At 51.1% G+C, this 18,768-nt stretch overlaps 1 protein-coding gene across 3 annotated transcripts; it reads left to right on the forward strand.

Annotated features, from left to right (window-relative positions):
- The first annotated feature begins 425 nt into the window (after window positions 1-425).
- LOC147115729 (uncharacterized) lies at window positions 426-4,362 on the forward strand. 3 transcript variants are annotated; one of them, XM_085990224.1, is made up of 2 exons: window positions 426-2,476; window positions 3,794-4,362. In XM_085990224.1, exons 1-2 carry the CDS (start codon window positions 426-428, stop codon window positions 4,350-4,352), a joined length of 2,610 nt encoding a protein of 869 aa, XP_085846350.1. In that variant the 3' UTR covers window positions 4,353-4,362. The 3 variants fall into 3 exon arrangements, with proteins under 3 accessions (XP_085846350.1, XP_085846351.1, XP_085846349.1); XM_085990225.1 differs by having other exon boundaries at window positions 426-2,331; window positions 3,130-4,362; XM_085990223.1 differs by having other exon boundaries at window positions 426-2,254; window positions 3,152-4,362.
- Window positions 4,363-18,768: the final 14,406 nt, after the last annotated feature.

Consider the following 18,768-nt stretch of genomic DNA (forward strand, 5'->3'; position numbering starts at 1 on the left):
GCCAGTGATCCCTACATCCCGAGAATGAATAATCATTAAAAAATCATTTGATTTGTCATAGGTACAAAACAATTCCTGGAAAGTAAGCTAACTAGTTAGTCATTTTTATCCCAAGACCCCAAAACTGGAACGCAGTCTATAGTTTGGTGTCAAACTACTTCTTAATTTATCTCAGCATCCCTCCTACTCTCCAGTCTTGGTAGCCTTGGATTTCACTAAGGTTTTGTAATTTAAAAACATTATGGCTGGTGTATCTTTGAGAATGATCATGTGAGGTAAAATATTGACTCCTTAAAATTGTTAAAAAGTTTGATTTATAACTGAATTATTACTTAAATAACTTTGTATTCTATTAGCAATTCACTCTATAGGTCTAAAGTATTTACTTTCTAAATGTACTTTTCATCTTTTTACTTTACAGGAAAATGAGTCGCATACATTGCTTGGGCTTTCTATTTTTTACACAGTTGTGTGGCTTTGCCATTTCCTCTTCTGATTGTGAGTTGAATTTAGAAATCTTGGATTGCAATAAAGAAACCATTACAGAAATTCCAGTGAATATTCCATCTAATGCAACTCACGTGCGTTTTATTAGGACTAATGTTTCTACAATAAGATCTGGAGCCTTTAGGAATTATCCTGCATCACTGACGACGATTGAATTTAACAACAATAATTTATTACATACAATAGAAATTGGGGCCCTGGATGCTCTCACAAATCTCACAACCCTTGAGATAACAAATAGCCCATTGGAAACATTGAGCGTTGGGATTTTTGACAACCTGTCACAACTGATAAATCTTTACCTGCTAAATAACAACATCAAGAACTTAGAAAAGGGATTATTTGATAAACTTTCTAAACTCAAATTACTCAGACTTTCTGAAAATAACATAACTAATCTCCCGGAAGGAATTTTTGATAATCTCCCAGAACTAATTGATCTTAATTTGGCAAAGAACAAAATTGCATATCTCCCATCTGGAATTTTTTCCAAACTCGATAAATTAGAAAAATTGTCTTTGGAAGGAAACTCTATCACAGAGCTTCCGTTTGGACTTTTACACAATTTGACCAAATTAACTCGATTGAATCTAAAGTCTAACAGGCTCTCAAGCCTTCCTGCTAGTTTATTTGGATTAACGCCGAATATTCGTGAACTTTCACTGGCTAAAAACAATCTCACCACTATTCCTGATGACGTATTCAGTAAACTGCCTAATCTGGAAAAACTGACATTGAGCAAGAACCAGATTACTCTTCTTCCAAAGAAAGCTTTCAGTGGCCTTGATAATTTGAAAGATCTTTACCTGCAAGAAAATAAACTTAGAGCCATAGACAGCGACATTTTAAAAAATGTACCCATGTTGAAAAGGCTTAACCTTGCGAAAAACCAGTTGTTTAATGTACCTGATGGAGCGTTTGATAATTTGAGAACTCTGGCTTCAAATGGACTCAATCTGCAGGATAATCCTTTGGTGTGTGACTGCCAATTACTGTATCTCAAAAAATGGATGATACTTAACTTAAAGAAAGTAACCTCACCTGGTAAGGTGTTATGTCACAGTCCTGATAGTGTGGCTGGGCAGAATATTACTTCTTTAACAGAGGAAAAATTTATCCGCTTAACCACAACAGAGCAGACCACCACTCCAGAAATTTCAGCTTCGACTATGACCATGTTGACATCTACTGCTATTAGCACAGTTACCACAGAGCAGACTACCATTCCACAAGTTTCAACTTTGGCGACTATCATATCAACTATTATTTGCACAGTTACAACAGAATTGTCTACAGAGCAGCTCACCACAACAGAACTTTCAACTTCTACGATGACCACTTGGGTATCTACCCCTATTGCCATAATGACAACAGGAATAACAACAGAGCAGATCAGCACTCCAATGGTTTCAACTTCATTCATGACCACATCAACGGCTCTCACTACAATGACAACAGAATTAACAACGGAACAGACCACTACTCCAGAAATTTCAACTCCTATTCTGACTACATTATTACCCACTCCCAGTACAACAATGACAACGGAACAGACCACTTCTCCAGAAATTTCAACTCCTATTCTAACTACATTATTATCCACTCCCAGTACAACAATGACAACGGAACAGACCACAACTCCAGAAATTTCAACTCCTATTCTAACTACATTATTATCCACTCCCAGTACAATGACAACGGAACAGACCACAACTCCAGAAATCTCAACTCCTATTCTGACTACATTATCCACTCCCAGTACAACAATGACAATGGAACAGACCACTACTCCAGAAATTTCAACTCCTATTCTGACTACATTATCCACTCCCAGTACTACAATGACAACGGAACAGACCACAACTCCAGAAATTTCAACTCCTATTCTAACTACATTATTATCCACTCCCAGTACAATGACAATGGAACAGACCACAACTCCAGAAATCTCAACTCCTATTCTGACTACATTATCCACTCCCAGTACAACAATGACAATGGAACAGACCACAACTCCAGAAATCTCAACTCCTATTCTGACTACATTATCCACTCCCAGTACAACAATGACAACGGAACAGACCACAACTCCAGAAATCTCAACTCCTATTCTGACTACATTATCCACTCCCAGTACAACAATGACAACGGAACAGACCACAACTCCAGAAATCTCAACTCCTATTCTGACTACATTATCCACTCCCAGTACAACAATGACAATGGAACAAACCACAACTCCAGAAATCTCAACTCCTATTCTGACTACATTATCCACTCCCAGTACAACAATGACAATGGAACAGACCACAACTCCAGAAATCTCAACTCCTATTCTGACTACATTATCCACTCCCAGTACTACAATGACAACGGAACAGACCACAACTCCAGAAATCTCAACTCCTATTCTGACTACATTATCCACTCCCGGTACAACAATGACAACGGAACAGACCACAACTCCAGAAATCTCAACTCCTATTCTGACTACATTATCCACTCCCAGTACAACAATGACAATGGAACAGACCACAACTCCAGAAATCTCAACTTCTATTCTGACTACATTATCCACTCCCAGTACAACAATGACAATGGAACAGACCACTACTCCAGAAATTTCAACTCCTATTCTGACTACATTATCCACTCCCAGTACTACAATGACAACGGAACAGACCACAACTCCAGAAATTTCAACTCCTATTCTAACTACATTATTATCCACTCCCAGTACAACAATGACAACGGAACAGACCACAACTCCAGAAATTTCAACTCCTATTCTAACTACATTATTATCCACTCCCAGTACAATGACAACGGAACAGACCACAACTCCAGAAATCTCAACTCCTATTCTGACTACATTATCCACTCCCAGTACAACAATGACAATGGAACAGACCACTACTCCAGAAATTTCAACTCCTATTCTGACTACATTATCCACTCCCAGTACAACAATGACAATGGAACAGACCACAACTCCAGAAATCTCAACTCCTATTCTGACTACATTATCCACTCCCAGTACAACAATGACAACGGAACAGACCACAACTCCAGAAATCTCAACTCCTATTCTGACTACATTATCCACTCCCAGTACAACAATGACAACGGAACAGACCACAACTCCAGAAATCTCAACTCCTATTCTGACTACATTATCCACTCCCAGTACAACAATGACAATGGAACAGACCACTACTCCAGAAATTTCAACTCCTATTCTGACTACATTATCCACTCCCAGTACTACAATGACAACGGAACAGACCACTACTCCAGAAATTTCAACTGCTGCTTTAGAAGTTATGAGTACAGCAACAACAAAGATTTTTACAACTACTAGCATAACATCCAAGCAATCATTACCTTTTGTGCCTCGTATACCTTGGTCATCCACAATGCCCTGGACCACATCACTGGAGGCTAAGATAACACAGGAAATGGAATCCCCCACCAACCCTATTATAGATACAAAGTACTACTTTACATTAATTCCACAGATAGATACATCTACTGCTGTCACTCCAATAATTCTTACTCAATACACTCCAAAAAGACCAAGTGACGATGAATCAATGCAGGCACGAACTACCTCTGATCCTGTATTTAGTTTGAGTCCTGCCCAGAAACCTAGTAAGAATCTAGCAACGGCTTCCCATAAAAGAGGAAACTGTAGGTTAATAGCACAATTATATCTAATACTACTACTGCTCCAAATAATCTTCACGATCACTCTTCTGTGGTTTGTATGCAGCATTTACAATTCACTTTTTTATGGAAAGAAAAAGCAGCTCTCGATTGAATTAATTAAGTTTTCAAGAAGATAATAAATAACTTAATAACAAAGGAATTTATTTCATACTCTTTAAAATTCTTTTCAAGATAGTTACATTACAAAATGTTTGGGTTGCAAATTTTGGTTTGAAGCTTGATCCATCGGACAACTAACACACTATTGTATTTTACTGAAATGAAACAATCTGCATAGGAGCTACTAAATACCAATAGGTTTCATTCGATGCTTGTCTCCATATTTTGGAGAACAGGGTGAAAAATTCTATATTTACATATAGTACTTTATTTGCCATTTCAAAGACATAGAATTACATAGAATTACATGGAAATAACAACACAGAAACAGGCCACTCGGCCTAGCTAGTCTGTGCTGGTGTTTATACTCCACATGAGTCTTCTCCCATTCCATCTACCTCATCTCAGCCTGTCAGCATATCTTTCTATTCACTTTTCTCTCATGTACTCATCTAGTTTCCTTTTTAAAGCATCTAAGCTATTTGTCTTAACCATTTCTTGTGGTAGTGAGTTCCACATTCTAACCACTCTGAGTAAAGACATTTCTCCTTATTTCCCTATTGGGTTTATTAATAACTATCTTGTATTTATGGTCCCTTATTTTGGATTCTCCCACAAGTGGAAACATTCTCTCCACGTCTACCCTGTCCAACCCATTCATAATTTTAAAGACCTCTATCAGGTCTCCTCTAAGTCTTCTCTTTCCTAAAGTAAAAGGCCCCAACCTGTTCAATCTTTGCCAATAGCTGTAATCTCTCAGTTCTGGTACCATCCTTGTAAATCTTTTTTGCACTTTCTCCAGTGCTTCTATGTCCTTTTTATAGTATAGAGACCAGAACTGTGTACAGTTCTCCAATTGCGGCCTGACCAAGGTCCTATACAAGTTTAACATAACTTCGCTACTTTTGAATTCTATACCCCTAGAAATAAATCCCAGTGCTTTGTTAGCATTTTTAATTGCTTTGCTGATCTGTGATGCTGCTTTTAATTATTTGTTCACCTGTATCCTAGATCCCTCTGCTCTTCTACCCCATTCAGTTCCTTATTTTCTAAGGTGTATGTGATGTTTCTGTTTTTCCTAAAAGTGCATCACTTCACATTTATCTATGTTAAAGTTCATTTGCCACTTAACTGCCCAGAATGCAAGTTTTCTAATATCTTCTTGTATTATGTTGCATTCTTCCTCAGTGTCAGCTATACACCCACCCCAGCCCCCAGTTTGGTATCATCTGCAAATTTTGACATTGAGTTATTTATTCCTAAATCTAAATCATTAATGTAAATTATGAATGACAGTGGTACCAGCACTGATCCTTGTGGAACACCACTTTCTACCTTTCTCCAATCTGAATAACTACCATTTACCCCTACTCTCTGCTTTCTTTTTTTAAGCCAATTTGCTATCCATTTAGCTATTTGTCCCCTGATTCACATGCCCTAACCTTTGTCACTAGTCTATCGTGTGGTACCTTATTAAAGGCCTTTTGAAAATCCAATTATATGACATCTATGACATTATCCTTGTCTACTCTTTCTGTTACCTCTTTAAAGAATTATATTAGGTTAGTTAAGCATTACTTAGCCTTTTGAGATCCAGTATGACTATTTTTTATATTTTCTGTCTCTAGGTGCTCTTCCATCACTTCTTTTAGTAATAGATTCCTGTATCTTTCCTATCACTGATGTAAAGCTGACTGGTCTATAGCTTTTGTTTTATCTCCCTTTTTGTCTATAGAAACAACATTAGCTGTCCGCCAGTCCTCTCGCACTACCTCCTTTTCTTGAAACTTTTGTATATATTGTTAGAAACTAGGGGTGCCTAAAAATGTATATGGCTATACGAATAATATTGTGTTTAAATGATAAGTTTTGTTTTCCTGGAAAGCTTGCATTAGAATTTGAGACAGTCTTTTTAATCAGTTAGATTAGGTGAAACATAAACATTCCACACGGGGGCCATAGGATGGCCCTGCCAGGCTAGTTATCTGTTGTTTGTAAGTTAGGGTTTTGACTTTGTTACTGTATCTTTAATTTGGCCAGTGAAGGCCCAACCTATGTTTCTTCCATTAATACTAATAACTATTATAATTTCGACAGATAGAATTTGGAGTTTGTTTAGCAGAACTACTTGCGAAGATAATTAAAAGTTAATTAAGAAAAGACATAGAATGAAAGGAATTTGAGGAGGCTAATGTATCCATCTTAGAATGGGCCATCAGCTAGATGAAGGTGAGATAGCGACTGGCTAACATGCGACAGCTCTGGCTGGGGCCATGATTAAGAGGGGCAGGGCCTGGCCTTGTACTTGCTGGGTTAAAGAGGATAGAGTCAAGAGAGATAAGGCGAGTTCCAATGGAGGAACCTTCAAAATGTAAAAACAAGAAAGATAAATTGGATGAAGTAATGAGGCCCTCTTTTGGGGAGGGATTTCATCTAAGAGCCAAGACAAAGAACTTGAGCTGTCATTGGTTGATGAAGTTTTAGAGGAACCTCTTTAGGTTAAATGGTCTTGTCAATAACTTGGCCTCAGGCCCACCCCTAAAATGAGAATAAAAGTGACACCCCAAGGGCTTGCCCACAGAGACGGTGGAGGGGAGAGCCAAACAGAAGTTGCAAAGAGAAGTGGGCTGGTCGAACACTCTTTTGAGAATGATCCCACGCCCACCATTGGAGTTTTGAGAGAGAGAGTCTGGAAGCCAGAGAACTGTTCATGCATGCCAGCTGTCTATCTGATTGGGTTCGGTACCAGCTGCTTGTCACGGTCGTATGTTTTTGCTGTATTACTAGTGTGTTATATTCTGTCCTAAATTCCGATTAAACACTATGGGCTAGATTTTCAGTATAGACAGTTTTGGGGCGCTAAGCTTAGCGCCCGCCCGAAGTTATCGCCCGCCCCAAAGTAGCGCCCCGTTGCCGGAAATTCAGTGGCTTCGCCCTAAGAGGTTGGTGGAGCGCTAAAAGAGGCGTTCCACTAGTATCTTTAGGCGCTAAGCCGGCGGTGGAGAGCGCAACACCCGAGCTCGGGCGCAGCGCACGGCAGACACTCTGGTGCCAGTGAGCTCTTAAAGGGGAAGGGTGCATGTATTTTTTTTCCAAATGCAAAGTCTGGGGAGAAAGAAGAAGAGGAGGAGGATGAGGAGGATGAGGAGGATGAGGAGGATGAGGAGGATGAGGAGGAGGAGGATGAGGAGGAGGAGGAGGAGGAGGACGGAGGACGGAGGACGGAGACGGAGGACGGAGACGGAGGACGGAGACGGAGGACGGAGACGGAGGACGGAGACGGAGGCGGAGGACAGAGACGGACGACGGAGACGGAGACGGACGACGGTCGACGGACGACGGAGACGGAGACGGAGACGTTCGACGGACGACGGTGGACGGAGACGGAGACGTTCGACGGACGACGGTGGACGGAGACGGACGACGGACGACGGAGACGGAGACGGACGACGGAGACGGAGACGGTCGACGGTCGACGGAGATGGACGACGGAGACGGAGACGGTCGACGGTCGACGGAGACGGACGACGGTCGACGGAGACGGACGACGGTCGACGGAGACGGTCGACGGACGACGGACGACGGAGACGGAGACGGAGACGGAGACGGAGACGGTCGACGGAGACGGAGACGGTAGACGGACGACGGACGACGGTAGACGGACGACGGACGACGGTCGACGGACGACGGTCGACGGAGACGGACGACGGTCGACGGAGACGGACGACGGTCGACGGAGACGGAGACCGGAGACGGACGACGGAGACGGACGACGGTCGACGGACGACGGAGACGGTCGACGGAGACGGAGACGGTAGACGGACGACGGTCGACGGACGATGGAGACGGAGACGTACGGTGGACGGAGACGGACGACGGACGACGGTGGACGGAGACGGAGACGGTCGACGGAGACGGAGACGGTGGACGGACGACGGTCGACGGTCGACGGACGACGGACGACGGAGACGTTCGACGGAGACGGTGGACGGAGACGGACGACGGAGACGGAGACGGACGACGGTCGACGGTCGACGGAGACGGAGACGGAGACGGTCGACGGAGACGGAGACGGACGACGGTCGACGGTCGACGGACGACGGTCGACGGAGACGGACGACGGTCGACGGAGACGGAGACCGGAGACGGACGACGGAGACGGACGACGGACGACGGAGACGGAGACGGTCGACGGAGACGGACGACGGTCGACGGACGACGGAGACGGAGACGTTCGACGGACGACGGTGGACGGAGACGGACGACGGACGACGGTGGACGGAGACGGAGACGGAGACGGTCGACGGAGACGGAGACGGTGGACGGACGACGGTCGACGGACGACGGACGACGGAGACGGAGACGTTCGACGGAGACGGTGGACGGAGACGGACGACGGAGACGGAGACGGAGACGGACGACGGTCGACGGAGACGGAGACGGAGACGGACGACGGTCGACGGAGACGGAGACGGACGACGGAGACGGAGACGGACGACGGAGACGGAGACGGAGACGGTCGACGGTCGACGGAGACGGTCGACGGAGACGGTCGACGGAGACGGACGACGGTCGACGGAGACGGAGACCAGAGACGGACGACGGGAGACGGAGACGGTCGACGGAGACGGACGACGGTCGACGGAGACGGAGACGGTCGACGGAGACGGAGACGGTAGACGGAGACGGAGACGGAGACGGTAGACGGACGACGGTCGACGGTCGACGGACGACGGACGACGGAGACGGAGACGTTCGACGGAGACGGTGGACGGAGACGGACGACGGAGACGGAGACGGAGACGGACGACGGTCGACGGTCGACGGACGACGGACGACGGAGACGGAGACGTTCGACGGAGACGGTGGACGGAGACGGAGACGGAGACGGTGGACGGACGACGGAGACGGTCGACGGAGACGGAGACGGAGACGATCGACGGTGACGGAGACGGAGACGATCGACGGTCGACGGAGACGGAGACGATCGACGGTGACGGAGACGGAGACGGAGACGATCGACGGTGACGGAGACGGAGACGATCGACGGTGACGGAGACGATCGACGGTGACGGAGACGGTCGACGGAGACGGAGACGGAGACGATCGACGGTGACGGAGACGGAGACGATCGACGGTGACGGAGACGGTGACGGTGACGGTAGACGGAGACGGTGACGTTCGACGGAGACGGTGACGGAGACGGTCGACGGTGACGGAGACGATCGACGGTGACGGAGACGGAGACGGAGACGGAGACGATCGACGGTGACGGAGACGGAGACGATCGACGGTGACGGAGACGGTGACGGAGACGGTAGACGGAGACGGTGACGGTCGACGGAGACGGTGACGGTCGACGGAGACGGTGACGGAGACGGTCGACGGTGACGGTGACGGTGGATGGTGACGGAGACGGAGACGGAGACGGAGACGATCGACGGTGACGGAGACGGTGACGGTGACGGTAGACGGAGACGGTGACGGTGACGGAGACGGAGACGGAGACGGTCGACGGTGACGGAGACGGAGACGGGTGACGGAGACGGAGACGGAGACGATCGACGGTGACGGAGACGGAGACGGAGACGGAGACGGTCGACGGAGACGGAGACGGTCGACGGTGACGGAGACGGAGACGGTCGACGGAGACGGAGACGGGAGACGGGAGACGGAGACGGTGACGGAGACGGAGACGGAGACGATCGACGGTGACGGAGACGATCGACGGAGACGGAGACGATCGGAGACGGAGACGGAGACGTTCGACGGTGACGGAGACGGAGACGGAGACGGTGACGGAGACGGAGACGATCGACGGTGACGGAGACGGAGACGGAGACGATCGACGGTGACGGAGACGGAGACGGAGACGATCGACGGTGACGGAGACGGAGACGATCGACGGTGACGGAGACGGAGACGGAGACGGTCGACGGAGACGGTGACGGAGACGGTCGACGGAGACGGAGACGGAGACGATCGACGGTGACGATCGACGGTGACGGAGACGGAGACGATCGACGGTGACGGAGACGGTGACGGTGACGGTAGACGGAGACGGTGACGGGTGACGGTGACGGAGACGATCGACGGTGACGGAGACGGAGACGGAGACGGAGACGATCGACGGTGACGGAGACGGAGACGATCGACGGAGACGGAGACGGTGACGGAGACGGTAGACGGAGACGGAGACGGTGACGGTCGACGGAGACGGTGACGGAGACGGTCGACGGTGACGGTGACGGTGACGGTGGACGGTGACGGAGACGTCGACGGTGACGGAGACGGAGACGATCGACGGTGACGGAGACGGAGACGGAGACGGTCGACGGTGACGGAGACGGAGACGGAGACGGTCGACGGTGACGGAGACGGAGACGGAGACGGTCGACGGTGACGGAGACGGAGACGGTCGACGGTGACGGAGACGGAGACGGTCGACGGTGACGGAGACGGAGACGGAGACGGTCGACGGTGACGGAGACGGTCGACGGAGACGGAGACGGTCGACGGTGACGGAGACGGAGACGGAGACGGTCGACGGTGACGGAGACGGAGACGATGACGGAGACGGAGACGATCGACGGAGACGGAGACGATCGACGGAGACGGAGACGTTGACGTTCGACGGTGACGGAGACGGAGACGGTGACGGAGACGGTAGAGGGAGACGGAGACGGTGGACGGTGACGGAGACGGAGACGATCGACGGTGACGGAGACGGAGACGGAGACGGAGACGATCGACGGTGACGGAGACGGAGACGGAGACGGAGACGATCGACGGTGACGGAGACGGAGACGGAGACGATCGACGGTGACGGAGACGGAGACGGTCGACGGTGACGGAGACGGAGACGGAGACGGTCGACGGAGACGGAGACGGAGACGGTCGACGGTGACGGAGACGGAGACGGAGACGGTGACGGAGACGGAGACGGAGACGATCGACGGTGACGGAGACGGAGACGGAGACGATCGACGGTGACGGAGACGGAGACGGAGACGATCGACGGAGACGGAGACGGTGACGGAGACGGAGACGGTGACGGTGACGGAGACGGAGACGGTGACGGAGACGGAGACGATTGACGGTGACGGAGACGGAGACGATTGACGGTGACGGAGATGGAGACGATTGACGGTGACGGAGACGGAGACGGTTGACGGTGACGGAGACGGAGACGGAGACGGTGACGGAGACGGAGACGATTGACGGTGACGGAGACGGAGACGATTGACGGTGACGGAGACGGAGACGATTGACGGTGACGGAGACGGAGACGGTTGACGGTGACGGAGACGGAGACGGTTGACGGTGACGGAGACGGAGACGGAGACGGTTGACGGTGACGGAGACGGAGACGGAGACGATTGACGGTGACGGAGACGGAGACGGTTGACGGTGACGGAGACGGAGACGGAGACGGTTGACGGTGACGGAGACGGAGACGGAGACGGTTGACGGTGACGGAGACGGAGACGGAGACGATTGACGGAGACGGAGACGATTGACGGTGACGGAGACGGTTGACGGTGACGGAGACGGAGACGGAGACGGTTGACGGTGACGGAGACGGAGACGGTTGACGGTGACGGAGACGGAGACGGAGACGATTGACGGTGACGGAGACGGAGACGATTGACGGTGACGGAGACGGAGACGGTTGACGGTGACGGAGACGGTTGACGGTGACGGAGACGATTGACGGTGACGGAGACGGAGACGATTGACGGTGACGGAGACGGAGACGGTTGACGGTGACGGAGACGGAGACGGTTGACGGTGACGGAGACGGAGACGATTGACGGTGACGGAGACGGTTGACGGTGACGGAGACGGAGACGGTGATGGAGACGGAGACGGTTGACGGTGACGGAGACGGAGACGATTGACGGTGACGGAGACGGAGACGATTGACGGTGACGGAGACGGAGACGGAGACGGTTGACGGTGACGGAGACGGAGACGATTGACGGTGACGGAGACGGAGACGATTGACGGTGACGGAGACGGAGACGATTGACGGTGACGGAGACGGAGACGGAGACGGTTGACGGTGACGGAGACGGAGACGATTGACGGAGACGGAGACGATTGACGGTGACGGAGACGGAGACGATTGACGGTGACGGAGACGGAGACGGAGACGGTTGACGGTGACGGAGACGGAGACGATTGACGGAGACGGAGACGATTGACGGTGACGGAGACGGAGACGGAGACGATTGACGGTGACGGAGACGGAGACGGAGACGGTTGACGGTGACGGAGACGGAGACGATTGACGGTGACGGAGACGGAGACGATTGACGGTGACGGAGACGGAGACGATTGACGGTGACGGAGACGGTTGACGGAGACGGAGACGATTGACGGTGACGGAGACGGAGACGATTGACGGTGACGGAGACGGAGACGGAGACGATTGACGGTGACGGAGACGGAGACGGAGACGGTTGACGGTGACGGAGACGGAGACGATTGACGGTGACGGAGACGGAGACGGAGACGGTTGACGGTGACGGAGACGGAGACGATTGACGGAGACGGAGACGATTGACGGTGACGGAGACGGAGACGGAGACGATTGACGGTGACGGAGACGGAGACGGTTGATGGTGACGGAGACGGAGACGATTGACAGTGACGGAGACGGAGACGATTGACGGTGACGGAGACGGAGACGATTGACGGTGACGGAGACGGAGACGGAGACGGAGACGGTTGACGGAGACGGAGACGATTGACGGTGACGGAGACGGAGACGATTGACGGTGATGGAGACGGAGACGGAGACGATTGACGGTGACGGAGACGGAGCGGAGACGGTTGACGGAGACGGAGACGGAGACGATTGACAGTGACGGAGACGGAGACGATTGACGGTGACGGAGACGGAGACGGAGACGATTGACGGTGACGGAGACGGAGACGGAGACGGTTGACGGTGACGGAGACGATTGACGGTGACGGAGACGGAGACGATTGACGGTGACGGAGACGGAGACGATTGACGGTGACGGAGACGGTTGACGGTGACGGAGACGGAGACGATTGACGGTGACGGAGACGGAGACGATTGACGGTGACGGAGACGGAGACGGAGACGATTGACGGTGACGGAGACGGAGACGGAGACGGTTGACGGTGACGGAGACGGAGACGATTGACGGTGACGGAGACGGAGACGATTGACGGTGACGGAGACGGAGACGGAGACGATTGACGGAGACGGAGACGGTTGACGGTGACGGAGACGGAGACGGAGACGATTGACGGTGACGGAGACGGAGACGGAGACGGAGACGATTGACGGTGACGGAGACGGAGACGGTTGACGGTGACGGAGACGGAGACGATTGACGGAGACGGAGACGATTGACGGTGACGGAGACGGAGACGATTGACGGTGACGGAGACGGTTGACGGTGACGGAGACGATTGACGGAGACGGAGACGATTGACGGTGACGGAGACGGAGACGGAGACGATTGACGGAGACGGAGACGGTTGACGGTGACGGAGACGGAGACGATTGACGGAGACGGAGACGATTGACGGTGACGGAGACGGAGACGGAGATGATTGACGGTGACGGAGACGGAGTCGGTTGACGGTGACGGAGACGGAGACGATTGACGGTGACGGAGACGGAGACGATTGACGGTGACGGAGACGGAGACGGAGACGGTTGACGGTGACGGAGATGGAGACGATTGACGGTGACGGAGACGGAGACGATTGACGGTGACGGAGACGGAGACGATTGACGGTGACGGAGACGGAGACGGTTGACGGTGACGGAGACGGAGACGATTGACGGTGACGGAGACGGAGACGGTGACGGAGACGGAGACGATTGACGGTGACGGAGACGGAGACGATTGACGGTGACGGAGACGGAGACGGTTGACGGTGACGGAGACGGAGACGATTGACGGTGACGGAGACGGAGACGATTGACGGAGACGGAGACGGAGACGGAGACGATTGACGGTGACGGAGACGGAGACGATTGACGGTGACGGAGACGGAGACGGAGACGGTTGACGGTGACGGAGACGGAGACGATTGACGGTGACGGAGACGGAGACGATTGACGGTGACGGAGACGGAGACGATTGACGGAGACGGTTGACGGAGACGGAGACGATTGACGGTGACGGAGACGGAGACGATTGACGGTGACGGAGACGGAGACGGAGACGATTGACGGTGACGGAGACGGAGACGGTTGACGGTGACGGAGACGGAGACGATTGACGGTGACGGAGACGGAGACGATTGACGGAGACGGAGACGGAGACGATTGACGGTGACGGAGACGGAGACGGAGACGGTGACGGAGACGATTGACGGTGACGGAGACGGAGACGATTGACGGTGACGGAGACGGAGACGGAGACGATTGACGGTGACGGAGACGGAGACGGTTGACGGTGACGGAGACGGAGACGGAGACGATTGACGGTGACGGAGACGATTGACGGTGACGGAGACGGTTGACGGTGACGGAGACGGAGACGGAGACGATTGACGGTGACGGAGACGGAGACGATTGACGGAGACGGAGACGGAGACGATTGACGGTGACGGAGACGGAGACGGTTGACGGTGACGGAGACGGAGACGATTGACGGTGACGGAGACGGAGACGATTGACGGTGACGGAGACGGAGACGGAGACGATTGACGGTGACGGAGACGGTTGACGGAGACGGAGACGATTGACGGTGACGGAGACGGAGACGATTGACGGTGACGGAGACGGAGACGATTGACGGTGACGGAGACGGAGACGGAGACGGTTGACGGTGACGGAGACGATTGACGGTGACGGAGACGGAGACGGAGACGGAGACGATTGACGGAGACGGAGACGGAGACGGTTGACGGAGACGGAGACGGAGACGGAGACGATTGACGGTGACGGAGACGGAGACGGAGACGGAGACGATTGACGGTGACGGAGACGGAGACGGAGACGGTTGACGGAGACGGAGACGATTGACGGTGACGGAGACGGAGACGATTGACGGTGACGGAGACGGAGACGGAGACGATTGACGGTGACGGAGACGGAGACGGAGACGGTTGACGGTGACGGAGACGGAGACGGAGACGATTGACGGTGACGGAGACGATTGACGGTGACGGAGACGGAGACGGAGACGATTGACGGTGACGGAGACGGAGACGGAGACGGTTGACGGTGACGGAGACGGAGACGGAGACGATTGACGGTGACGGAGACGGAGACGATTGACGGTGACGGAGACGGAGACGATTGACGGTGAAGGAGACGGAGACGGAGACGGTTGACGGTGACGGAGACGGAGACGATTGACGCTGACGGAGACGGAGACGGAGACGGAGACGATTGACGGTGACGGAGACGGAGACGGAGACGGTTGACGGTGACGGAGACGATTGACGCTGACGGAGACGGAGACGGAGACGATTGACGATGACGGAGACGGAGACGGAGACGATTGACGGTGACGGAGACGGAGACGGAGACGGTTGACGGTGACGGAGACGGAGACGGAGACGATTGACGCTAACGGAGACGGAGACGGAGACGATTGACGATGACGGAGATGGAGACGGAGACGGAGACGGAGACGATTGACGATGACGGAGATGGAGACGATTGATGGAGATGGAGATGGAGATGGAGATGATTGATGATGACGGAGATGATTGATGATGATGGAGATGGAGATGATTGATGCTGATGGAGATGGAGATGGAGATGGAGATGATTGACGATGATGGAGATGGAGACGATTGATGATGATGGAGATGGAGATGATTGATGATGATGGAGATGGAGATGGAGATGGAGACGGAGATGATTGATGATGATGGAGATGGAGATGATTGATGCTGATGGAGATGGAGATGGAGATGGAGATGATTGATGATGATGGAGATGGAGATGATTGATGATGATGGAGATGGAGATGATTGATGATGATGGAGATGGAGATGATTGATGATGATGGAGATGGAGATGATTGATGATGATGGAGATGGAGATGATTGATGATGATGGAGATGGAGATGGAGATGGAGATGGAGATGATTGATGATGATGGAGATGGAGATGATTGATGCTAATGGAGATGGAGATGGAGATGGAGATGATTGATGATGATGGAGATGGAGATGATTGATGATGATGGAGATGGAGATGATTGATGATGATGGAGATGGAGATGATTGATGATGATGGAGATGGAGATGATTGATGATGATGGAGATGGAGATGATTGATGATGATGGAGATGGAGATGGAGATGGAGATGGAGATGATTGATGATGATGGAGATGGAGATGATTGATGATGATGGAGATGGAGATGGAGATGGAGATGGAGATGATTGATGATGATGGAGATGGAGATGATTGATGATGATGGAGATGGAGATGGAGATGGAGATGATTGATGATGATGGAGATGGAGATGATTGATGATGATGGAGATGGAGATGGAGATGGAGATGATTGATGATGATGGAGATGGAGATGGAGATGGAGATGATTGATGATGATGGAGATGGAGATGGAGATGGAGATGATGATGGAGATGGAGATGGAGATGGAGATGGAGATGATTGATGATGATGGAGATGGAGATGGAGATGGAGATGGAGATGATGATGGAGATGGAGATGGAGATGGAGATGGAGATGATGATGGAGATGGAGATGGAGATGGAGATGATTGATGATGATGGAGATGGAGATGGAGATGGAGATGATTGATGATGATGGAGATGGAGATGGAGATGGAGATGGAGATGGAGATGATTGATGATGATGGAGATGGAGATGGAGATGGAGATGGAGATGATTGATGATGATGGAGATGGAGATGGAGATGATTGATGATGATGGAGATGGAGATGGAGATGGAGATGATTGATGATGATGGAGATGGAGATGGAGATGGAGATGGAGATGATTGATGATGATGGAGATGGAGATGGAGATGAGATGATGATGATGATGGAGATGATTGATGATGATGGAGATGGAGATGGAGATGATTGATGATGATGGAGATGGAGATGGAGATGATTGATGATGATGGAGATGGAGATGGAGATGATTGATGATGATGGAGATGGAGATGGAGATGATTGATGATGATGGAGATGGAGATGGAGATGATTGATGATGATGGAGATGGAGATGGAGATGATTGATGATGATGGAGATGGAGATGGAGATGATTGATGATGATGGAGATGGAGATGGAGATTGATGATGATGGAGATGGAGATGGAGATGATTGATGATGATGGAGATGGAGATGGAGATGATTGATGATGGAGATGGAGATGGAGATGATTGATGATGATGGAGATGGAGATGGAGATGATTGATGATGATGGAGATGGAGATGGAGATGATTGATGATGATGGAGATGGAGATGGAGCATGATTGATGATGATGGAGATGGAGATGGAGATGATTGATGATGATGGAGATGGAGATGGAGATGATTGATGATGATGGAGATGGAGATGGAGATGATTGATGATGATGGAGATGGAGATGGAGATGATTGATGATGATGGAGATGGAGATGGAGATGATTGATGATGATGGAGATGGAGATGGAGATGATTGATGATGGAGATGGAGATGGAGATGATTGATGATGATGGAGATGGAGATGGAGATGGAGATGATTGATGATGGAGATGGAGATGATGATGATGATGATGGAGATGGAGATGGAGATGGAGATGGAGATGGAGATGATTGATGATGATGGAGATGGAGATGGAGATGATTGATGATGATGGAGATGGAGATGGAGATTGGAGATGATGGATGGAGATGGAGATGGAGATGATTGATGATGATGGAGATGGAGATGGAGATTGGAGATGGAGTGATGATGATGATGGAGATGGAGATGGAGATGATGATGGAGATGGAGAGGATGAGATGAGATGATGATGATGTGGAGATGGGAGATGGAGATGGAGATGATTGATGATGATGGAGATGGAGATGAGATGAGAGATGAGGAGATGGAGATGAGATTGTGATGGAGATGGAGTGGTGATGGTGAGGGTGATGGAGATGGAGATGGTGAGGATGTGGATGGATGGAGATGGAGTGGGAGATGGAGATGGAGTGGAGTGGAGATGATGGAGATGGTGATGGAGTGGATGGAGGTGATGGAGGTGAGATGGAGATGGGTGTGGAGATGGAGATGGTGAGGGAGTGGATGGTGGTGGGTGATGGAGATGGGTGTGGAGGTGAGGTTGGAGGTGGAGGGTGAGGTGATGAGAGTGGGTGGTGGTGGGAGTGGGTGTTGGAGTGTGGGTGGTGGCTGGGTGGTGGTGGGTGAGGAGTGGGTGTGGTGTGGGAGTGGGTGAGGTGGAGTGGGTGAGGAGTGGT

This window comes from Somniosus microcephalus, chromosome 6, assembly GCF_052327205.1.
Source record: "Somniosus microcephalus isolate GS21.2 chromosome 6, FLI_Smic_1.0, whole genome shotgun sequence".
Lineage (NCBI taxonomy): Eukaryota > Metazoa > Chordata > Chondrichthyes > Squaliformes > Somniosidae > Somniosus > Somniosus microcephalus.

What these genes read in the sequence shown, in the direction of transcription:
- LOC147115729 (XM_085990225.1), top strand. Translation starts at nt 426, where the DNA reads ATGAGTCGCATACATTGCTTGGGCTTTCTATTTTTTACACAGTTGTGT. An exon ending in TCCTATTCTGACTACATTAT is followed by an intron (nt 2,332 to 3,129) that starts CCACTCCCAGTA and finishes CTACTCCAGAAA; the next exon opens with TTTCAACTCCTATTCTGACT.